This window comes from Amblyraja radiata, chromosome 1 (assembly GCF_010909765.2).
Source record: "Amblyraja radiata isolate CabotCenter1 chromosome 1, sAmbRad1.1.pri, whole genome shotgun sequence".
NCBI classification, from domain to species: domain Eukaryota; kingdom Metazoa; phylum Chordata; class Chondrichthyes; order Rajiformes; family Rajidae; genus Amblyraja; species Amblyraja radiata.
The window spans coordinates 30,772,415-30,797,571 of record NC_045956.1 but is presented as its reverse complement, the minus strand read 5'-3'; the positions used below and the strand labels follow the sequence as shown (position 1 = coordinate 30,797,571).

Sequence of the window (25,157 nt, the reverse complement as noted above, 5' to 3'; positions counted from 1 at the left end):
CCTTCGTGTTGATGGTTATATTGGTGCACTGAGGCTTTGACATACCATGTGATTGGAGGGTCCAGAGTTTAGTTTAGTTTAGAGATACAACGCAGAAACAGGCCCTTCGGCCCACCGGATCCACGCTGACCAGCGATCCTCGCATATTAACACTACCCTACCACATACTAGGGACAATTTTTACATTTATACCAAGCCAATTAACCTACGAACTTTGGAGTGAGGAAGGAATCTAAAGACCTCAGAGAAAATCCACACAGGTCACGGGAAGAACATACAAACTCCGTACAGACAGGATTGAATCCGGGTCTCTGGGTCTGTAAGGCAGTATTTCTACCGCTACGCCACCGTTCCGTACTATTGTTGCTTTTAGAGACTTCCCATTACTTTCAACTATTCTTTAGGTTCCTCCAATTTACCCTCAACCCACAGATCTCAGCTGTTCTCAATTCTCAATGTCTATCCCTGATCACCAGTCTCTCCCATCGCTCTTGCTCACCTGACGCTGACTCCAACTGTCTTCCATCTCTCTCCCTCACCTCTTCCCTTCGAGGCCATGCATCAGGAACACACTGAAGCCGTGAAGTTGAGTTATGAGGCGTAAGGTATAGGCACCTCACCAACTAAACACCCACCCACCCCGTCAGACATCAAACCCCGGAAGTTGCATTTCCCATCACTCTCATTGGACTCTTCAGAACCTGAAAAGCCTGATTGGAAGCAGGTTTTCATTGATCCTGGCGATCTGCCAAAGAAGAGTTGCTCGGCCTAGGTTTTTAACAAATAACTAATTTATAGAGGTTTCTTCACTTTGTTATAGGAGTAAATTGTAATCCAGGCTTAGAAATGCTCTTTATTTACAGCTCATTGCCCAGAGATGTACCGTATTTCCCGGCGATGAAGATGCACCTGTGTCAAAGACGCACCGCCATTTTGAGTTGCTAAATTTTGAAAAGAAAATTGACCCGTTGACCCATAGTGAATGTGAACAAGACACAGGTAAATTTTCGGGCCTTATTTTAGGGTAAAAAATAGTGTCTTCGACAACGGGAAATACGGTAAGAGAGATATTCAGCCAAGATGAACAACCATTCCCCTACCTCATCAAACAGAAATGTAATGAATTAACATAACACGATTTCTGACAGATCAATGTTTTTCATTTTTAAATTGTCATATTTAAAAAATTAAATTCTCTTGGTCCTGACCCTTTCAAAGATATTCCCTTGTTTTCTCCACCCTGTTCCCTTTCTCAGCAACATCGCATCTGTTCATGTTGTCACTTTATAGTCATGGAAACATGCCCTTCGGCCCGACTTGTCCATGCCGACCAAGATGCCCCCCTCTAAGGTGGTCCCATTTGGTTCAAATCTCTCTAAACAATTCCTGCCCATGTATCTGTTCAAATGTCTTATAGAACATCCACATTTGTTGTAGAGAATGCAGTTCTGATGAAAGTTTATTGAACTAAACAGAAACATAGCTCTTTTCCTCTTTTAGTTCAGTTTAGAGATACAGCGCGTAAAAAAGGCTGGCGAAATGTACAATCCGCAGCTCTGGCCAGAAGGGGCATTTGTCCGGTGCTACTACGAGCCGCGCAGGGTTGGAGTAATCGGATCAAGCACTGAGCCTGCTGCGGGGGCAATGAGTGTGCCTGTTGGTGCTAGGGGCACTCACTAGTCTCGCTAAATGACCATTTGGGTTCTATCGTACAACTGTGTGGCTGCATTTGGGCCAGAGCGCAGAGGATAAAGCTCTCCGCTCAGTTGGTGACAAGTAATATACTAAGATTTTATATGTGTTTTATGGTGCTTTTTATATGCAATGTATTTTTAATGTAACGTTGTCCCTTGTCTAGACCTTGAGTCTGAAATAAATTTTATTATCATTACTATTATTATTATTATTATTATTATTATTATTATTATTATTATTATTATTATTATTATTATTTTCATTTCTCCAAAAGCACCATCTGACCTAGGTTTCTCCTGCAGTCTCTATTTCAGTTTTCCCAAGAGGTGTAGCATTTTCCTTCAGGTTGCAATTCAAGCGTATTCTGAAGAATACCTTATTATATAAATATGGCATTAATTACTTATTATATAAAATATGGCATTGCAAAAGACAACGGTCTGATGTACCTGTTTCAAAAGAGCCAGAATGTAAAGGGCAAACAGTCTGAGAGAGTTTGGAACCACCAGAACAGACTGCTGGAGATTAGAAACCGTAGAATGATATGCAGAGAAGGAATCTACCACGGCATTTACCAAGGCATCTCTGGCATCAGACAGACTTGAGGAAACAGATCGATCGACAGCTAAGGATTCAAAAGAAGTTATAATTTAAGGCACAGATATATTAAAGCTTCATGTTAGTCAATAGCCTCAACTCTTTTAACGATTACAGAATGAACAACAAGGAAGTCACTGAGTATAGAACACCTCACAAACTGCCAAATAAATAACATTTGATATTGCCAAACTTTCTTTCCGAGTTACCTTTTGAAAAATAAATTGAAAAAGTAAGTCACTTTGTGACACTCTTTGTCAGATCTGGCCACTCCGTCCATCATCATTTCGGCTGTTTTTCTGTTTAAAAAATAAATAAATCTGGCATACCAGATCTGTCTCACAGCCTAGATAGACTCCCCGCTCCCATTTCCACACTGACCTTTCTGGGGCTGGAGGAACAGCAGCTCATATTTCACTTGGGCAGCTTACACCCCAGCGGTATGAATAATGACTTCTCTAACTTCAAGTAATCTTTGCTTTACCTCTCGCTCCATCCCTCCCCCTTCCCTGTTCTCCAACCAGTCTGACTTTCCCGCTGATTACAAAGATCCTTTTCCTTGATCTGCATCTCATTTGATGTCTGAAGATGGGGCTCAACCTGAAACGTCACCCATTCCTTCTTTCCAGAGATGCTGCCTGTCCCGCTGAGTTACTCCAGCATTTTGTGTCTATCTTCTCATTTGATGTCTTGTTTTCACCCTTTACACCTTATCTCAGCGTCTCCCTCTCCCGACTGTCTGAAGAAGGTTCTCGACACAAAATGTCACCTATTCCTTCTCTCCAGAGATGCTGCTTGTCCCGCTGAGTTACTGCAGCATTTTGTGTCTATCTTCAGTGTAAACCAGCATCTGCAGTTCCTTCCTACACATGCCTCACAGCCTAACTAACGGCAACATATTATACAGAAAAAAAGCTTGATCTGATTGTACCTGTTACTTACTTGGCACAATAAATCATGACAGATATTCCCTTTGTTCTACCCTGCTCTATCTTGCCACCTCTGCTTTCTCAGTGCTGATGATGGGTTCTTGATCTGAAACATTAATTGTTTCCACCTCGACAGGTGCTGCATCACCTGTCAAATGTTTTCTGGATGTTCTGTTTTCAAACACTTGAGCTATTGAATTCTGGTCTATTCTAAAGAAGTTATTCAACCCTTGCCCTGTGTCTGCACAACATATTGAAGTAATTTTACATGAACGAACGGCAAGATTTCTTAAATGCATGTGGTTTTATTCTTTGAAAGAAGTCCTTCCTTTCATTCACATTATTGCAAAGCATATTTTGCACTCATGCTTAACAAATATTGCCAACTATGGCTACATTATTATCAAAAACTTCAATAGCTAGTAACTTGCCCCAAAGCACTGCATTCACATTTTGCACAGGACCTAGATTTAGTGGCAGCAATATCTTGCCTGTATTTACTCCATCATATTGTACAACTGTATTAGAATATTCACCTACCCATCGTGGCTAGAAGGCAAGTAATAGCCTGTACATCTGCTCCTGTGTAAACATCAGCCACAGAACTCACAACAGGTAAACACAAAGTATGAACTCGAATCCGTCGCTCACCTGAAAATATCAAAAGTTAAAGTTATCCCTAATTTTAAGAATGAAACTTTACACATAGTTTAGGACATGAAGTTTGGAATTCTAACCATCAGACTAACACACACATATATATATATATATTACTAAAAGTCTGATCTTGACCGCTTTTGGCTCGCTGCGGTGTGATTTCCGAGGGAACTTCTACACCTATGGCCGTCATTTTTGGCCACCTCGCTCAGAGCCCCCCTCCGCCTTCCTGGACTAGAGGATTTTTCCCATCAATGAAAAATCAGAGAGATATTAATGTTTTTAAATAATTTGCCATTCTCTCTGCTGCCCCTGCTAGAGGGAGGGACAGGGACTATAAAATCAGGAAGTGGTGTGCCTCACTCAGTCTCTGCAAGAATGAGGAAGTCAGAGGGTCATGTCTCTCAGAGCTCTGAATAACACTGAACACATGTCTACTCCATGGTGAGTGCCCTTAATGTGGTTCTAAAATGCTCTGTCTCTGGTGAGTGTGTTTGTTGGACGTTATTTAAAGCTTTAAACATTTGGTTTACACACTGTATATTCAACTCGTTCTGAAGTTACTTGGCATTTTAGTATTGGGTGAGTATGTGTGAGTGAATGAGTCTGTGTGTGTGTATGTGAATGAGTCTGTGCATGTGTGAATGAATCTGTGTATGTGTGAATGAGTCTGTGTATGTGCGTGTGTGAGTGTGTGTGTGTGTGTGTGTGTGTGAATGACAAGGAGCAGAGTGGGGGGGGGGTTGAAGGGAGGAGGGGTGACTGAGTGAACTGCCAGCGTACCAGGCGTGAGTGACTGCACTGCCAGCCCACCAGCCGTAAGTGACTGAACTGCCAGCCCAATAATCCATTCAGTTCACCCTCTCCCCCTTCTCTCTGACACAGTCTGTCACCTGTTTTGGGCAGAAATTCTGGCCAAAGATGGAGGAAGCGAGAGGGTCACATCTCTCTGAGCTGTGAATAACACTGAACAAATGTCAACTCAACTGTGAGTGTCCTTAATGTGGTTTGAAAATGAAAATGTGATTGCTTTGAAATGCTGCACTGCAAATGGTTGTTGGTGGTGGTAACTGCTTTGAAATGCTGCACTGCAGATGGTTGTTGGTGGTGGTAACTGCTTTGAAATGCTGCACTGCAAATGGTTGTTGGTGGTGGTAACTGCACAACTTCCTTTTTGCATTGCATATTGATTTTAGATAAAACGCTACCACTTATGGCTGTGATTTTTGGCCATCTTACTCAGTCCCCCTCTGCTCATCAGGTGCAGAGGATTCTTCCCATCAATGAAATATAAAAGTGTTATTAGTGTTTAAAAAAATGTTCAGAATCTCTCTCCTGTCAATCACGCCATGAAGGCCACGCTCCTTCCGTTGGGAGGGGGGAGAGTTTATAAAACCCGGAAGTGTGGGTGTGGCTCAGTCTCTGCAAGATGGGGGAGGGAGAGGTCACGACTCTGTCTGAGCTGTGAATTAACTGAATACACTGAATGTCTACTGAACTGTGAGTGTGCTGTTTATGTGGTGTTTTGTGTGGTTTTATGGTGGTTTCTCCCTGCTTGAAATGGTATGAAACTGCATTTGAATGTGGTGGCCTTGCACCCTGCATGAAATGGTATGAAACTGCATTTGAATTTGGTGGCCTTGCACCCTGCAATAAATGGTATGAAACTGCACTTGAATTTGATGGCCTTGCACCCTGCTTGAAATGGTATGAAACTGCACTTCAATGTGGTTGTCTTGCATCCTGCTTGAAGTGGTATGAAATTGCACTTGAATTTGGTGGCCTTGCACCCTGCTTGAAATGGAATTTCAAGGAATAGCCGTGAGTCAACTGATCGCCCACCTGCTGTGAGTGAGCTGCCAGCACATCAGGCTTGAGTGTCTGAGCTGTCACTCCAAGAATCCATTTGGCCCACCATGTCCATACTAGCCCTCTGGAAACCAGTCCCTTCAGCCCACAATACCCATACTAGCGCTCCAGAAAGCCCCCCCACTGGCCACCAATATTGGAATTGGTGGAGAGGTGGAATATTCCATTGGGGGACCAGCCCTCCCATGTGATGCTGGGACCCAACGGGTCCCACTTAGTTTAGTGTATATATATATAACTAAAACTCTCATCTTGTTTGTTAGTGAGTCTGTCTGCGTGTGATTCATGCCCTGAATTACGCTAAAAGGGCACACGACAGCGCGACAATTTTTGGAACACCGTACTCACCATTGTCCTGTGGTGTAAATTTTCGTTCAGATTTATGTTATATGTTAAGTTATTCACATTTTTAACTTTACAAAATCGCACTTTGAGATATATTCTTCCATCTGCACTGGCAGTTACAGCTATGACATCACAATGGGATTGTAGCACTGCTCGCAACACTGAGTCCAGGCAGCCCTAGCAAGTGCAATCACATTTTTTTTAAAGTTTAAAATGGGGGATGGTGAAGAAGGGGAAATGTGCCGCCCCTGCACAGTTGGGGGCTATGGGTGAGTGGTGGAATATTGCATTGGGGGAACGGGTTACGTTGGTGGAACGGGTGAGTGCTGGAATATTGTGTTGGGGGAAACAGGTTGCATTGGGGGACGAGGCCTCCCGTGTGACAGAGACCCAACGGGTTCCACTTGATTTAGTATAATATAAAATTATAGGTTAAGAACTAGAAATATGATTAGGTTGTATGGCTCTTTCTCAGCTGGAATACGCATCACTCAATGGTACGCAAAAAGAAAACAATTAAACAAAAACTTGCAAAAACATTGCACTTTCCATGTCATGCCAAAATGCTTTCTACCTTTGAAGTAAATTCTTTTTGTAGCAGTCATGGTTATCAACATGCAAACTGCGAGTTTCCACAAACAGCAATGTGATAACAACCAGTTCATCTTGTTTCAGTTACAGCAATAAATATTAAAGACACAAGGAACTGCAGATGCAGTTACCTTGTGTAGTACACAAAGTGCTGGAATAACTCAGTGGGTTAGGCAGCATCTCTGGTGGACATAGACAGGCAACGTTTCAGGTCGGCACTCTTCTTCACTCAGACTGATTCTAACCAGGCTGTCTGAAGAAGGGGCTAAATATTGCCCGGGTTATTGTGAAAGGATTTATTTCAATCATGTGAAAGATTGGTCAAATACCATGCGTGTAACATCTCAGCTGAATTATAGCAATTCCGTTGGAGTGGAGCAGTCTCTCAAGTACTGCACTGATGTGTCAACCTAATGTTTTTATGCTGAAATCTCCATTGTTGGACCCAAACCCACAATCTACCAACCAAGATTATCTGCCAACCAAACCATACAGCAAATCATTTCTCTTTAAACTGGCATTACAAGAATATGCCAAATTAAAGCCTGTAAACAGAACAAAAATACTTGTATTCTTCAAACTATCTCTTCGAACATAGAACGGTACAGCAAAGGAACGGGCCCTCCAGCCAACAATGTTTGTGCCGAACATGATGCCTAACTGCCGATCTCATCTGCCTGCATGTGATCCTTATCCCTCTATTCCCTGCATTTCCATGTGCCTCTTAGACGGCACAATAGTATCTGCCTCTACCACCACCCCTGGCAGTGCGTTCCAGACACCCACCATCCACTGCGAAAAAAAACTTGCCCCCCAATATCTCTATTAAACGTTTCCCCTCTCATCTTATAGCTGTAGCCTCTAATATTGGACATTTCCACCCTGGGAAAAAAAGGTTCTGACCGTTTACCCAATTTATGCCTCTCAATTTTTTTTATACCTCTCTCAAGTCTCCCCTCAACCTCCATGTCTATCCAACGTCTCCCTGTAGCTGAAACCCTCCAATCCAGGCAGTATTCTGGTAAACTTCCTCTGCACTCTTTCCAAAGCCTCCACATCTTTCCTATGATAAGGTGACCAGAACTGTATGCAATACTCCGAATACAGCCTAAACAAAGTCCTATAGAACTGCATCATGACTTCAGGACTCTTGTGCTCAATGCCCCTAGCAATGAAGGCAAGCATACCTAATTCCTTCTTTGCCACACTATCTACTTGTGCTGCCACCTTTCAGGGGGTGTGAACTTCAACTCCAAGATCCCTCGGCACATCAATGCTGTTAGGGGTGTTGCCATTAACTATGCACTTTTGCCTTACATTTAAACTACTAAAGTGCAACACCTCGCACTTGCTCGAGTTAAACTCCATCTGCCATTTCTCCGCTCATTTCTGCAGCTGATCTATATCCTGCTGCATCTTCTGACTGCCTTCCTCACTGTCTGCAACTCCTCCAATTTTGATGTTGTCAGCAAAACTACTATATATACACACATTGGATGTAAATGGGTCTGTGAGTCGGTTTATATATATATATATATATATATATATATAGCACTATATATATACCAGAAACAGCAGAGATCCCAGCACAGATCCCTGCCGAATACCACTGCTCAGACCTCCAGCCAGAGAATCTAACTTCCACTACAACTCTCTGTCATGTGAAGAAGCCAGTTCCGAGTCCACACGATCAAGACATCAAGAATCCCGTCCATCTTAATCTTCTGGATCAGGCAACCACGAGGGACCTTATTAAAAGCGTTACTAAAATCCATCTATGCAACATACACCGCCCTACCCTCATCAATCTCCTTTGTCGCCTCCTCGAAAAACTCAATCAAGTTAGTGAGACAGGTAGAGATACCCGCCACGGACCGAAGAAGGAGGGCCCGCTGGTAGGCTCGGTTCACCCACCGTGACTCTGGACTCGGCCCAGAGCCACCAGCATTGACGGGACCCGCGATGCCAAGAACAAGGAGAGACCTGTGAACAATCGCCAATAGCGAAGCCGGACCTGTACCAGCAAGAGCGGGGAGCGGACATGCACAACCGAGGGCTATCTGGCCGGCGAGAACGAAGGGAGACTCCACGAGCATTAGTAAAGAGTTTGAAAAATCTACCATGCCCTCTGTGTTCATGCATAGATTCCCTTTTTGGTCTATCATCTATTATAGCCCTCTTTCAACCCATTTCCTATTCCTTTGCTCACAGAATATTTTTGGATTCATTTTTATATTTGCTGCCGGCTGCTTCTGATATTCTCTGCCTCCTACTTCCGGTTCTGCTTCCCCTCTAAAGCTGGTTCTTACTCATGTTGATAATCTGGCACCCATCATGTAAACACTGCAGATGTAAGAATGTGGAACAACATTCAGAATGGTAGAAGAGTCTACCCCGCCATTCAATCATGACTGATCTGTCTTTCCCGCATAACCCCATTCTTCAGCCTTTTCCCTATAACGCCTCACACACATAATAATCAAGAATCCGACAAACACCGCCTTAAAAATGCCCAATGACTTGGCCTCCACAGCCGTCTGTGGCAACAAATTCCATAGATTCACCACCCTCTGACTAAAGAAATTCCTCCTTATCTCCTTCCTATAGCTGCATCCTTTTACTGTGAGCCAACACTCTCTGGTCCTAGACTCTCCCACTAATGGAGGCATCCTCTCCACATCCACTCTATCCAGGCCTTTCACTATTTGTATTTCAACGAGGTCCCCCCGCATCCTCCTGAACCCCACCGACTGCAGGCCCAGTGCCGTCAAACGCTCATCATGCGTTAACCCAATCATCCCCGAGATCATCCTCGTAAACCTCATCTGGACCCTCTCCAACACCAGGACATCCTTCCTCGTATATGGGGCCCAAAACTGCTTACAATACTCCAAATGCAGTCTGACTGGTGCCTTATAAAGCCTCAGCATTACACCCCTATTCGCTTTGCAAAAGTTACTCAGGGAATACTCTGCCACTTCTTTATTGAAGTACTGTATGTGAACTTCAGTCTTTCACTGCTTTTAATTGTTAAGAAAATAAAGTAATGCGTTTTAAAAAAAAAAGCAAATACTACCCATAACATTTTAGTCAGCTTAATATAATTCGCATTGCCTTATCATGTATCAACAGTGAAAAATCTTTACAATGAAAAGAATAATGGGCTGAATATTCCTTAACTACAATATTACTCAAGGGTCTGCATAAAACACACCTACCGTTACTTGAAGTGTAAAGCAAAGCAGCCTGAAAACATACAACAGATGAATCTGCAAGACTTTCCTCAATGGACATCTGCACTGCAAATCCCGAATCAGGATTTATATTAGCAAGAGACAGCAGATCAGTGGAACGCACAAAGAAATTTCCATGGAAAGTGTGAATGGAAAGTCCTGTAAAAAAAAAAAAAATTATTATAAACTGGGCACTCCAATGCATTCACATGCACTTGGTATGCATGCCAAATCAATGTATTTATTTTTGTATCTCAAGCTTTCATCAAGTATAATAGGCTGAACCTTACTGATACTAAGTTAGTTCCACACTGAACTGCCGGTAGTTACTCCTATAATTTAAGGGAAGTTTTAGTATTTTTGCTTGCATGCATTTAAAAGTCAATTTCAATTTTCTTAGTTACCTCCTGAAAAAAACTCAATCAAGTACAAGTTCAGATTTATTGCCACATGCACCAATTAAGGTACAGTGAAATTTGACTTACCATGCAGCCATACAAACAAAAGAGCACAATACGTAATAGAATATAACATGAACATCCACCACAGTGGAATCAACATTCTTCACTATGGTGGAAGGCAATAACTTTGTCAGTCCTCCTCCCTTATTTATCCGTGGTCGGGGCCATGAACCCTCCGCAGTCGCCGCTACGGATGGCCCGATGTACAGGCCCTCTCGTCGGGATGCTCGAAACTCCGATGTTGGGACGGACGGACATTCCGCGGCTTGGAGGTCCCGAATCGGCCGCTTCCTACCGGAGACCGGGACTTCACGATGTTATAGGCCGCAATATGTTTCTATAAGAACCCCCTCATCCTTCTAAACGCCAGTGAATACAAGCCCAGTCTTTTTCAATCTTTCCTCATATGACAGTCCCGCCATCCCAGGGATCCTTTTAACAATCCCCATAGGTGCAATACAAATGCATGTTTATGATAATGCACTAGCAAAGAATTCTGTGCAGTTTATCAGAAGCATAAGCAGTTTATCCTGTTGATAAATGCAAATGTACATAAAATATATTACCTTTTGTGCAGCGTATTCTCATGACTGCTTCAAAGCCAATTTTTCTAATGAGGTAACGTTGGAGGTCTTTCTGAAACTTCTCTGCCTGTGCGGGATTGTGAATATGATGGAATGACGGGTAGTAGAACACTGATCCAGCAGAGTACTTTGACATACAAGCTGTAGAAACCACAACATGTTGAACAAAAGTGTAGAATTCATTAACACACATTGGTGGCATGCATAGTCTCTTGTAATAAAATGATGTGGTGAAAAGTCAATGCATAATTATTTCTGCTTTTTAATTACATCAGATTATAACTGATATGGTCATACGATGCACATTTATTTATTGATTATATTATCCATTGAGTCTTGTGTTTACAAATCTGTTGTGCTGTTCCATGTAAGAATTTCACTGTTCTGTTTTGGTACAGATGACAATGAAACACTCCTGACTCTTGAAATAGTGTACAGTAATATTTTCAAACGACACAATTAATTTATTAAAGCAGTTACAAGCTTAGCTGGAAATGAAAAAAAAAATAGGGGCAACACAGTGGAGCAGTGGTAGAGCCGCTGCCTTACAGTGGCAGAGACCCAGGTTCGATCCTTTCTTCGGGTGCAGTCTGTATGGAGTTTGTACGTTCTCCCTGTGACTGCGTGGGTTTTTTCTGGGTGCTCCGGTTTCCTCCCACACTCCAAAGACAACAGGTTTGGAGGTTAATTGGCTTCTGTAAATTGTCCCTAGTATGTAGGATAGTGCTAGTGTATGGGGTAATCACTGGTCAGAGAGGCCACGGTGGGCCGAAAGGCCTATTTCCGCACCATATCTCTAAAGTCTAATCCCAAATAATTGATACATTTTTCATTTGTACATTTTCCTTGCGGCTGAACACTTCTGTTTGGCCTTTTCTTTGGGAACCATGTATAATTAAGGGCCTTTCTCTGTGCTGTACTGTTTTATGTTCTATAAATGCAGTTGATAGTGGTGTGGAATGAGTTTGGGGTTAATATTATGAATACCAGTGAAGGTAGACACAGGTGATCTATATCCTGTTGTGGAAAATTCCTTTCTCTAATAGGTCACATAGTCTATAATCTAAATCTCACCAACGTATCTGTCTCAACCACCAACCCCAGCAGCGGGTTTTACTTTAACACTTCCTGTGTAAAAGTTTGCCGGCACAACTCCCTTAAACTTTGTCCCTCTCTCTTTAATGCTAAGCCCTCTTGTATTTAATTTTTCCTGAGGAAAATGTTTTGACTGTCTATACTATACCTCTGATAATTTTACGTTCTTCCATCCAGACTCCCTGCAACCTCCGATGTTCCCGAAAGAACAAGTCGGTCCAACCTCTCCCTGTAGCTAATACTTGATCCCGGCTTCCTTCTGGTTAACATCCTCTGCATCCTTTCCATTACCTCCACATCCTTCCTGCAATGGGACCACCAGAACTGCACACAACACTCCAAATGAGGCCTAACCAAAGTCCTATAAAGCTGCCTCATGACTTCCTGACTCTTATACTCAATACCACAACCTATGAAACTCTTTAACAATCCATCTACTTGTGTTACCACCTTCAGACAGTTATGGACATTTTGACCACCAAGTCCCTCTTAATCTTTTGTATCAGCCTATTATGCGTGATGTTTACAACTGCCTTACTAAAATCCATGTACACAACATCCACTGCCCTTTTCTTATTTATCGAATTCATCACCTCTTCAAAAAATTCAAATCAAGTTTGGAAGGCATGACCAGCTGTATATAAAGCCATGCATTCTGTCCCTAATTAACCCATTCTCTTCCAAGTGGCAGTAAATCCTATCCCGAAAAACCCTCTCCAATAACTTCTCTACCACTGAAGTGAATTCCCTGCATTTTCTTTATTTCCCATTTTAAGTAAAGGAATAACAATCGCTACTCTGCAGTCCTCTGGGACCTCGCTGCTGGCTAGAAAGGACATCTCCTCTCTCAATAACCTGGGATAAATCCCATCAGGTCCTGGGGATTTATCCACCTTAATACTCTTCAAGAGCTCCAACACCTCCTTCTTAATCTCAATCTGCCCTTGCATATTAGTATTCTCCACGCTGATCTCACTGTTCGGCATGTCTTTTACTCTTTAGTACCTCGCCTACATCCCCAGACTCCAAGCACAAATTCTTCTTTATCCTTGAGCGTCCCTATCTTCTCCCTGGATACCCTCTTCTCTCTTGCTTTTAATATAGGTATAAAAAGCTTTGGTATTTCTTTAGTCCGATTCGCCAGACATTTTGTGGCCCCTTTTGGCTTGTTTAATCATCCACTTGTGATCTTTCCTCCATTTCCTCAAAGGCCCTGTCTGATTCCATCCTCTTAAACCTTGCATGTGCTTCCTTGACCAATTTTACAACCCATTTGGTCATTCAAATGGTCTGTAGATTTCCTTGCATTGAAATCAACACACTTCGACCAATCAGCTTCCTTCGCCTCGCCCTGTCTGTCCTTCCTTTGATACTTCTTGGTCTTAACCACTACCTTCCCATCACTCCATACAATTTCTGAACAACTACTATGCTTCTCACCCCCTGCCTCTCTAGTTTAAACCCTCCTGAGTAGCATGAGTGAACCTCTCTGCAAGGATATAGGTTCCCCTTAAGTTTAGAAGCACCCCGTTCCTCTTGTACAGGTCACCTCTGCCCCAGAAGAGATCCCAGTTGTCTAAAAATGTGAACCGCCGCCCACTGCACCAACTCCTGAGCCACACATTCGTCTGATCTACCTCCCTATTCCTATTACAATCAGTTTGTCCAAAGTGCCCGTGTACATGCTGAATGACTGCACATTCCCATTAAACAAAACCATTTGGTCCAATTTTGAAAAAGTACTGGGTCCAATACATAAAAGCTTTTGGGGGTTGTTTCATGCTCAAAATAAATCTAATTATTTATTTATTTATTTATTCATTTCATAGGTATATTACAAAACTAATTTAACAGTAATGAAAATGCTCTTACCAAGTGAAGCCATGTCAGAATATTGTCCACTCAGCAAAAACAGATCTACTGCCACCTGCTGGCCTGAGCAATCCAAGGCAAACTTTTTATAAAAGTCTATGGCCGGACCAAGGTGCTGCGCTCCCTGAATTGAAATCAAATAATATCCCAGAAATATTTCAGACATTGTTATAGATGAGCAACTACCATTTGAAAATAACATTGCTTGTGTGGCCTCACAAGGTCACATTGACCTCACTAGGTCACATAGTCCGACAGGGATTCATCTTCAATACTAGAACAGTGATTATTCTTTAGGGGAATACAGACTGAGCATAGTCCAAGAATGGCTCAGCTGTACAACGTGGTTGGAAAAGACAGGAAAACAACAGTAAAAAGAGATTCAATAGTTAAAGACGGGAGAGGGGACTTTCTGTGCACACAGACACGACTTCATAATTAGTTGCTTCCATGGTAGTTGGCTCCTAGACACCTATGAAGAACATTTTCAAGGCGGCCAGAAATCATAGTCAGGCAATGGCAGAGGTAGAAAGGCGGAGGCGATATTGCAGAGAGATTATAGCAAATTGGGAATTCAGATTAAGATGAGTTTATTGCCAAATACAGAGCATATAATGAAATTCCTTGTTTGCATGAAGTTCGTGGAGTAACTATGCAGCAATGATAAATACAATATTAAGTAAAGCAAAACAGCAGGATTATTCAGAGAGGGTAGTACAATCCAAAGCAGTGCAAAATAATATGCAGGTACAATCATGGAATAGCCAAATGAGGTAGAGTTAACAGTTCCGCGTACATGGCAGCATCGCCAAGTGAAAGGAGGTGTGAAAGATATGATTGTTTTAGGAGTCTGATAGCAGTGGGGAAGAAACTGTATCAAAACTTGGATGTCTGGGCTTTTGAGCTCCTGTATCCTCTCCCAGAAGGTAAAGGAGAGAAAAGGGAATGGCCAGGATGGCAGGCATGCTTGACAATACTTCTGGCGTTTCTGATGCAAGCACCATGAAGATGGACTGGATGGATGGAAGTGGGAATCCTGTGATGGACTGACATGTGTTCACCACTCAGGCTGTCAAGTGCAGGAAAAAAAGCGGGAAAATGGTTGTATCCTAGTTGTTATTATCAGTATCATAATTAAAAGATACGATGTTGGCAAAATCAATAGACAATAGATAATAGGTGCAGGAGTAGGTCATTTGGTCCTTCAAGCCAGCACCGCCATTCAATGTAATCATGGCTGATCATCCCCAATCAGTACCCCATTCCTGCCTTCTCCCCATATCCCCTGACTCCGCTATCTTTAAGAGCCCTATCTAGCTCTCTCTTGAAAGTGTCCGGAGAACCGGTTGAGGCAGAGAATTCCACACACTCACAACTCTCCTTGAGAAAAAGTGATTCCTCGCCTCTGTTCTAAATGGCTTACTCCTTATTCTTAAACTGTGGCCCCCAAGCTGTACCAATCAATGGTACAGCTTGGGGACAGCTGAGACCCATAAAGAAAGGATTGCAAAATAATCGGGGTTGACAGCCAGTGGAGAGGCTTGTTCATGCAATTGGGGAGGATATGTGGGAAAGACCAACAATGAGGCCATATGGTTTAAATGAAGAATGAAAATAGGATAGGCCCCCAAATAGTCAAAGAGAGAGAGAAGAGTATATATGCAGGGGTGTTTATGACATGTGCAGAAAGAGCAAGCGGGTTTCAACAAAACCAAATATCTGAAAGAGTAGCCTAGCAAAGATGTGCAACTCTTCAATGGCTTTTTAGTAATAAGGGGGCAGTCCCACTTGGGCGACCTAATTGGCGAGTTTAGAAGAGTTTGAAAAAATGACATGTTGAAGACCTCCTTCGACAATGTAGAAGACCTTCTTCGACTATGTTCAAGACCAGGTTCGACTAGCTACGACTAACTACGACTAACTACGGCAAAATTGGACACCGAATAGTGGAGAGTGAAGACGACCTCCTTCGACTATTGTATTTTTTAACATATTGAAAAAAACGCCACGACCTTGCTGAGGCCTCGAGTACGCGGAGCCCAATCTCGAGCATGAAGGAGAGTTACCAAGACCTCCTACGACCTCGTGTCGACCACGCTGGGAGTATGAGTCGAGGGCAAACTCACGGATTAGGCCGCCCAAGTGGGACAGGCCCTAAAGCATGCAGCAAGCTCAACAAGACAAGGGAATTTATAATCCATCCTGTCTTGAAAATCATAGAACATGGAAACAGATACTTCAACCCTCGTCTTCACGACAGCTATCAAGTATAATTGCGTATCTATATTTAACACATTTTCCAGCACTTGGTCCATAGCCTTCTAAGCCATGTGTAGGAAAGAACTGCAGATGCTGGTTTAAATCGAAGATAGACACAAAATGCTGGAGTAACTCAGCGGGACAAGCCTTTTAAGCCATATTGTCTTCTAAGCCATCTAATGGCACCTAAAGCCATGGTTTCAGCTGTCATTAAAATATAACCAATATTATGAGGGTATCTGCCTCCACCACCCCCTCAGAATGCAACCAATCTGTTCCTATAAACCACTCCCCTAAATCTCCTAACTTTATCAGTTATAATGTGCTTGAGGAACATGGCACCCTTTATATGGAAGGTTGATACTAAATGCTGTAGTAACTCAGCAGGACAGGCAGCATCTCTGGAGAGCAGGAACGGGTGACGTTTCGGGTTGAGACCTTTCTTCAGACCCGAAACGTCATCCATTCCTTCTCTCCAGAGATGCTGCCTGTCCCGCTGAGTTACTCCAGCATTTTGTGTCCATCTTCCATTTAAACCAGCATCTGCAGTTCCTTCCTACACACCATTTATATGGTTGCACTTTAAGTTGCTGAATGTTCTGTCACCCCACAAATTAGCTTTCCTTTTGCTGTCTATATTACTCAACAAATCTATTCCTTAGAGTTGTCCAGGCCTCTCGATGTCAGTTAATCAAAGGTACAATAATAAAAAATAAAAATCATCTATAGATTATATTTGACGCAAGATTCTTTTGTGTGGGTCTAATTACCTTTATGGTGGATCGCTGGTTAGGATCTTCCCTTGAAAAAAGCTGACCAACACCAATGGATGGGAGCTGTGTCTGGAACACAGACATGCGCCCTCCTGTTGCAGACATGAGCTTCAATGCGGCCTGCAGAGCTGGCCCCAGCGCACTATGAGTCTCCCTTGTGCCGGCAAACATTTTGGGCAGCACCTCTAGTAAATCTTCAATAAGCTGCAAAAAAAAAAACCCAAAAATTTTCAGACTTTGCAAATCTAACAGAGTTACTGGCATGAATCTTTTGCAAAGATCCACAATAATTATTTCCTGCAGTAACATAAAAGTAAATATGAATGCACAAATAAAATGCCTGACATCCACTTCTTTTCATGCTTTGCAGAACAGAGTATAAAATTAATTTTCATTGAAAAGCAATGACCAAAATTCAATTCTTAGAATAATTATGACATTTTAAAGAGGGAAACTAAACCATAACTCAGTTCTGGGCACCGTGTTATAAAGATATTGTCAAGCTTGAAAGAGTTCAGAGAAGATTTACGAGGATGTTGACAGGACTAGAGGGTGTGAGCTATAGGGAGAGGTTGAGCAGGTTGGGAGTCTATTCCTTGGAGCGCAGGAGGATGAGGGGTGATCTTATGGAGGTGTATAAAATCATGAGAGGAATAGATCGGGTAGATGCACAGAGTCTATTGCCCAGAGTAGGGGAATCGAGGACCAGAGGACATAGGTTTAAGATGAAGGAGAAAAGATTTAATAGGAATCTGAGGGGTAACTTTTTCACACAAAGGGTGGTGGGTGTATGGAACAAGCTGCCAGAGGAAGTAGTTGAGACTGGGACTATACCAACTTTTAAGAAACAGTTGAACAGGTATATGGATAAGACAAGTTTGGAGGGATATGGACCAAACGCTGGCAGTTGGGACAAGTGTAGCTGGAACATGTTGGCCGGTGTAGGCAAGTTGGGTCGAAGGGCCTGTTTCCATATAACTTCCTCCATAACTCTAACTTCCTAAATCCACTCATGCAGTTAAATATCTAAATTTCTATTTGAAATTTTCTATTTGGTGTGCCCTCCTTTTCCACTGAGACTTTGCTCACTGAACTCCTTGTAAGGAATTCCTTGTAACTTAATAATGGCAACCCATTTAAGTTGCTGTTGAAATGATCCAATAGTCCCATTGCTTCAGTTTAATTGCTGGAGACGTTTAAAATTATTTTTTGTCACTTGGTCCCAGCTTTCTTCCCCTCATTTTGTTTTGCTTTACATATGTGACTTCACAATGAATTGCATACATCTTCCACACTGGTGAAGGGATGTAAACCTGAAATGTTAATTTTCTTTCCACAAATGTGGCCTGATCTGCCGAATTGTTTTTATCTGTTACAACATTTTTTAAATTTCAGATGTCCAGGAGTACAGACGTAGAGGCAGAGTTGCTGCCTTACAGCGAACGCAGCGCCGGAGACCCGGGTTCGATCCTGACTACGGGTGCTGTCTGAACGGAGTTTGTACGTTCTCCCCGTGATCTGTGTGGGTTTTCTCCGAGATCTTCGGTTCCCTCCCACACTCCAAAGACATACAGGTTTGTAGGATAATTGGCTTGGTAAATGTAAAATTTGTCCCTACTCAGTGCTGGAATAGTGTTAATGTGTGCGGATCGCTGGTCGGCATGGACCCGGTGGGCCGAAGGGCCTGTTTTCGCGCTGTATCTCTAAACTAAACTAAACTAAACTGCAGATTTTTGATTCTAAATTAGACGTCCTGGTTCATCCTGTTTACATTGCACCAAGTGTTCCAAATGTAATTCCTTGAAAATACATTCTTGTTACTTGCTCTACTCACACATGCTGCAAGTTGCCTGCAGAGGGCGTAGCACAACATCAGATGCCCAATGTGTGAAATTTTTGCCATAAAGGCATCCAGTGTGGGCTGCCTGCTACAAGTTACCATTAATGATAAATGCTGTTAGTTCATCACCAATTGAAAAATCGAGATCATTAATGCCTCAGGATAATTCTGCAATTGTGTTTACTGCAACTTGAAAGGGTTCAGAGAAGATTTACGAGGATGTTGCCAGGACTAGAGGGTGTGAGCTATAGGGAGAGGCTGAGTCGGCTGGGACTCTATTCCTTGGAGTGCAGGACGATGAGTGTATAAAATTATGAGAGAAATAGATTGGGTAGATGCAGTGTCTCTTGCTCAGAGTAGGGGAATCGAGGACCAGAGGACATAGGTTTAAGGTGAAGGGGAAAAGATTTAATAGTAATCTGAGGGGCAACTTTTTCACAAAAAGAGTGATGGGTGTATGGAACAAGCTGCCAGAGGATGTGGGCAGACTGTGCCATTTCGAACATGTTGGGCCAAAGAACCTGTTTCCATGTCATATAACATCCAGTGGAATAAAAGTGGTCACATTATTTCACATAGTCAATGTATCAGGCACACATTGCTTGTTATGCTATGTGAGAGATGTGAAGAGAAAAGCAGTAAGCATTGGATACACAAAATGATGCTTAGAACACAACAAGATGAAAAATAAGGTAACATATTTATGGAACGAATAAGGCAGCTGCCTCTAGTAGTAATTACACACAAGGGAAATGAAGGCTGAATCTTTTTCATATTTGTTTTTTGTTTCTTTATTAGAATTATTTTGTTTTCCAAAATTGTAAAACCTAAATTGTAAGCTCCTCCTTTCAGTCTTTTCACATAAATTACCACAGGAGTTTTGTCAGCTCGGAAAATGTCTGATCGGAACATAAAAATGATTGTTTTAATACATATTTTACATGTAAAAAGGTGTTTATGTACCTGAAAACCCCCAGGGGCATTTGTGTGAACAAGATTTTGTTTATCAGTAATGCGTACATTTCTTTCCTATAAACTTTAGATTGTTAGAAAAGCTTTTAAGGACTCCCTTGATAGGCCAGCTAGTTTTTCAGTGATTAACTCAACTGTACAAATCGAGAGTGCTGATTTCAGCTAATTGATATTATATGTGTAGGAAGGAACTGCAGATGCTGGTTTACATCGAAGATAGACACAAAATGCTGGAGTAACTCAGCGGGACGTGCAGCATCTCTGGAGAGAAGGAATGGGTGACGTTTCGGGTCGAGACCCATTTTCAGACTGAGAGTCAGGGGAGAGGGAGACACAGAGATAAGGGCGGGCAAGGTGTGAAAACGAGACATCAAAAGAGGTGAGGTTCAAGGATAATGTAGCAATGGATCATTGTTAGCTAGGAGAAGGTGACATCTATTATGTTCTATATCTAGGCCTGCGAGTGAAAGGCAAAGTCACAGAACAAATAAAATGTTTTATTCCTTCACCTGTGATACCTGAGGTAAAAATGAACCTGCAAAGGTCAGCCTCTGATGAAGGGTCTTCGACCCTAAACTTTAATTCTGTTTTCCTTCCACAGAAGAAGTTTAGCCAAAGGGCCCGTTACCATGTCATATGCCTCACTCTGATATGAACAATCCTATATGAACACTGAGTTCTCCTATTTTAGGTAACTACCCAACAACACACCACTTCTTTTGTAAACCTGCGACTGCAGCTCCAGGTGTCTAATATAAGGTCATAAGGAATAGGAGTAGAATAAGGCCATTCGGTCCGTCAAGTCTACTCCGCCATTCAATCACGGCTGATCTAACTCTCCCTCGTAACCCCATTCTCCTGCCTTCTCCCCATAACCCCTGACACCCGTACTAATCAAGAATCTATCTATTTCTGCCTCAAAAATATCCACTGACTTGGCCTCCACAGCCTTCTGTGGCAAATAGTTCCACAGATTCACCACCCTCTGACTAATGAAATTTCTCCTCATCTCCTTCCTAAAAGAACATCCTTTAATTCTGAGGCTAAAACCTCCAGTCCTAGACTTTCCCACTAGTGGAAAGATCCTCTCCACATCCACTCTATCCAAGCCTTTCACTATTCTGTATGGTTCAATGAGATTCCCCCCTCATTCTTCTAAACTCCAGCGAGTACAGGCCCAGTGCCGACAAACACTCATCTTGGGTTAACCTACTCATTCCTGGGATCATTCTTGTAAACCTCCTCTGGACCCTCTCCAGAGACAGCATATCCTTCTTCAGCTATAGTGCCCAAAATTGCTCACAATACTCCAAATGCGGACTTACCAGCGCATTATAGAGCCTCAGCATCACATCCCTGTTTTTGTACACAAGCTCTCTTGAAATAAATGCTCGCATTGCGTTTGCTTCCTTTACTACCGAATTGACTTGCAGATTAACTTTTTGGGAATCCTGCACCAGCACTCCCAAGTCCCTTTGCACCTCCGATTTCCGGATTCTCACCCCATTTAGAAAACATTTATGTTTGATTTGCTTGTGAGTTATACTCTTCATTTATCCAGCCCTTGGTCTTAGTTTTCCAGTGTGATGACTTCAGTCATGAACCTCCTGGCCGTCAAAAATTCCAAGAAAGTAGTTAAGATCAATACGCTCCCTACTATAAAGAGTGCTATGATACAATTTGCATAGTAATAGTTTATATCAACATCTCCACAAAACTGATGATTTTGTTTTTAGTCCCCCAAAACAAGTGGGTGCTGGTCTTATGGAAATTTAAGAAGGATAAACATTTCAAATCCAAATTTCACCCATCTCCTTTCAGTTTTAACAAAAATTAAACAGGGTAATTTAGTCTCTAGGAGTATTTTTAAATTACTTTGTAAGGTTTGTGCACTACTTTAAAAGTATGTCCATTGTTTAAACTATAATCAACAGTATTTCTTTGGCAGGAATCCTGGAATGTAGCGATAGTTGTGAATGATGTTCGCATAAATGTGCTTTTGAAGTTTCCCAGGAGAAACAAACCAAATCTGTAAATAGTCTCTTGTCAACTCCCTACGGTTACCAAAGAAACTTCCCTTGACGGCCGGATCATGTAGGTGGATGCCATTTTTATAAATTAGTACAACAATATGTCTCATTGCAGAATGTCTGCATTTACGTCTAGAAGAATTCATACTCAAAACCGGAAATTGTAGGAAACCATCCAGCAGGTCAGGCAGCAAACGTGGAAAGAGAAACAACTCAAAGGTTTCTGGAGCAGGACTCTTTCGCAGAACCAGCAAAGAGATCAAACTAAGGTAGACACAACATGCTGGAGTAACTCAGCGGGTGAGGCAGCTCTCTGGAGAGAAGGAATGGGTGATGTTTCGGGTCGAGACCCTTCTTCAGACTGATGTCGCGGGAGTGGGCGGGACAAAGATAGAAAGTAGGCGGAGACAGGAGGACTAGTAGGAGAACTGGGTAGGGGAAGGAGAGAGGGAAAGCAAGGACTATCTGAAGTTAGAGGTCAACTTTCATACCGCTGGGGTGTAAACTACCCAAGCAAAATATGAGATGCTGTTCCTCCAATTTGCACTGGGCCTCATTCTGACAATGGAGGAGGACCAGGACAGAAAGAACCCAGACCCGCTGCCACAAGAGATCAAACTAGTTAGTTTACAGCAGCTGAGAAAGAGGGGAAGAGACAAATTGGAAAAGGGGAAGAGACAAAATGGAAAAAGGGAATATTTAGAGTCAGAAACAGGCCCTTCTGCCGAACTTGCCCATGCTGATCAAGATGCCCCATCTGCAATCGTCCCACCTACCGGCATTTAGCCAATATCCCACTAAACCTTACTAACCAACATTCCTGGCCAAATATCTTATAAATGTTGTTTTAAAGGTTATTTTATATGTGTCTAACAGGGTGAGACCAACTGAATTGACATAGCAATGGGAATTGCGGATATAATCATATTATGCTTCTTTCCTGCTGCTGGTGAGAAGTCAGTGGAACATGCTCAGCTGGCTTAGTCTATACAAAAGAAAATGAAAAACTAAGTCTAAATAATGACAGGCAGAAGAGGTGCACAGTTTCTGATGCACACAGAGAGACAGACAGAAAGAATGATCTAAAAATAGAGAACTGATATTTAGTCCAGAAGGCTGCACTGTTCTCAAATGGAAGATGAGGTGACATTCCCCAAGCGTGCATTAGACCCCAGTGCAGGAAGTCACAGCAAGAAAGGTGAAGCAGGGTGGTGAATTAATGTGGCATGCAACTGGAAGCTGAGGAAATATGAATTCTGGTGGGGTTGAAGTCAAGGATAGTGGGAGCTCATGTAATCCGCTGTCCAGGAGGAGGAAGGGTGAGAAGGAAAGGATAGAATAAGTCGGGGGGAAAAAGTAGCCTCACTGAAATATATTCAGGTGGGTATTGTGCAACTGTGCTTCATTGACCTCGCTAATGTACTAATAACGATTTCTACAGTATGTATAGATGTCAGGATGACGTCTGGAGAATGAGACTGATCAGATTCAGATCAGATTCAACTTTATTGTCATTGTGCAGTGTACAGTACAGAGACAACGAAATGCAGTTAGCATCTCCCTAGAAGAGCGACACAAATATGAGCAATAAATAAATCTATTTACGTGCATATAGTCAGTTTTTTTTTTCCTGGTGGGAGGAGTGTCCGGGGGGGGGTGATTGGCAATCACCGAGGTTCAGTGTTGAGTAGTCTAACAGCCGCAGGGAAGAAGCTGTTCCTGGACCTGCTGGTCTGGCAACGGAGAGACCTGTAGCGCCTCCCGGATGGTAGGAGGGTAAACAGTCTATGGTTGGGGTGAGAGCAGTCCTTCGCAGACAACGCTTGCTTTGGACAGACTCATTGGAGGGGAGTGAGGAACTGGTGATGCGTTGGGCAATTTTCACCACCCTCTGCAGTGCTTTCTGGTCGGAGACAGAGCAGTTGCCATACCATACTGTGATACAGTTGGTAAGGATGCTCTCGATGGTGCAGCGGTAGAAGTTCACCAGAATCTGGGGAGACAGATGGACCTTCTTTAGTCTCCTCAGGAAGAAGAGACGCTGGTGAGCCTTCTTGACCAGAGTTGAGGTATTGTGGGTCCAAGAGAGGTAATCGGAGATGTTGACCCCCAGGAACCTGAAGCTGGAAACACGTTCCACCTCCGTCCCGTTAATGTGGATGGGGGTGTGCGTGCCGCCCATAGACTTCCTGAAGTCTACAATGAGCTCCTTGGTCTTCTTGGAGTTAAGGGCCAGGTGACTGGAGCAAAGTCAGTGGATTGTAATCTGTTTTGTAATCAGCTGGATTGTAATCACGTATTGTCTTTCCGCTGACTGGATAAGCATGCAATAAAAAAGCTTTTCACTGTACCTCGGTACAACTAAACTTGAGCTGGATGCCTGATAGTGATGGATTGTCTCATCGAATAACCAAAGATGCTAATTGTAACGGCCTGGTTGATCAGCACACTACTTAAAATAAGGTCCTAAGTGACGGGGAGCAGAATTAGGCCATTCGGCCCATCATGTCTTCTCCGCCTATTCAATCATGGCAGATCTATCTCTCTCTCCTAACCGCATTTTCCTGCCTTCTCCCCATAAACCCTGACACCCGTACTAAGCCAGAAAAATTGCCTTTTGCTTCATAAACCAAATTTATGAACAATTAGTGTGATATTCATAAAATCCCAGAGCACAGCAAACTACAAATATATTTTTTTAAATAGAAAATGCTAGAAGAACTAGGCAAAGTCAAACAGCATCCATGGGGAGAAAAGGATTCAAATTTTCAGGTCAAGAGCTCTTCCTTGGAACTTTGATAATGCCTCTAGGATTCTGTTTTTACCTGATTTTGATCAACTGCAGTTTTTTGTTTCAGATATAGATTGCTTTTACGTGCACCTTATGTGGTTAAACAATGTTTAAAAAAAAGACTGTAATGCCAGGTTCTGGAATTTGACCATGTTTAAAATGGAAGGATGTTGAGCTTTAATCTAATAGTTCTTGCCACATTACCTACCTCATTGCTCTCGTGAAGATTTACCAACAAGCTGTCAGGAGTAGGTATGAAGATATCTGTGCGAGAAATAGAGAAATGAAAAGAGCAACACTCAAACTTGCAATAAATAACCAGATCATATCTTCAAGAAAACAGAAATAATGTAGACATGTTTCATCATGCCAAAGATAGTCATCTGGATTTCACAGTTATCAACATGTTAAAGATTTAAATGCACCCTGATAGCAAAGAAAACAATTGACCAATGTTTTGAAGAAATAATAAGAAATATAATGAGTGCAGCAGGGCCAGAGACCTAGTCTATGTGGACTTCAGCAGGGTCATTGATAAGTTTCCTCATGGTAGCCTGCTCTAGA

General features: G+C 42.5%; 1 protein-coding gene across 3 annotated transcripts in view; it reads right to left on the bottom strand.

Annotated features, from left to right (window-relative positions):
- The window catches only part of LOC116972084 (protein transport protein Sec24B-like), a 130,234-nt gene that overhangs the window by 29,329 nt on the left and 75,748 nt on the right, over nucleotides 1–25,157 (bottom strand). For all 3 annotated transcript variants that reach the window (XM_033019410.1, XM_033019429.1, XM_033019419.1), the window contains 7 exons: nucleotides 24,802–24,857; nucleotides 16,958–17,164; nucleotides 13,929–14,052; nucleotides 10,944–11,102; nucleotides 9,902–10,075; nucleotides 3,762–3,872; nucleotides 2,145–2,320 (listed from right to left, as the gene is read on the bottom strand). In XM_033019410.1, coding sequence (XP_032875301.1) covers nucleotides 2,145–2,320; nucleotides 3,762–3,872; nucleotides 9,902–10,075; nucleotides 10,944–11,102; nucleotides 13,929–14,052; nucleotides 16,958–17,164; nucleotides 24,802–24,857 — 1,007 coding nt within the window. The remainder of the gene's footprint in view (nucleotides 1–2,144; nucleotides 2,321–3,761; nucleotides 3,873–9,901; nucleotides 10,076–10,943; nucleotides 11,103–13,928; nucleotides 14,053–16,957; nucleotides 17,165–24,801; nucleotides 24,858–25,157) is intronic.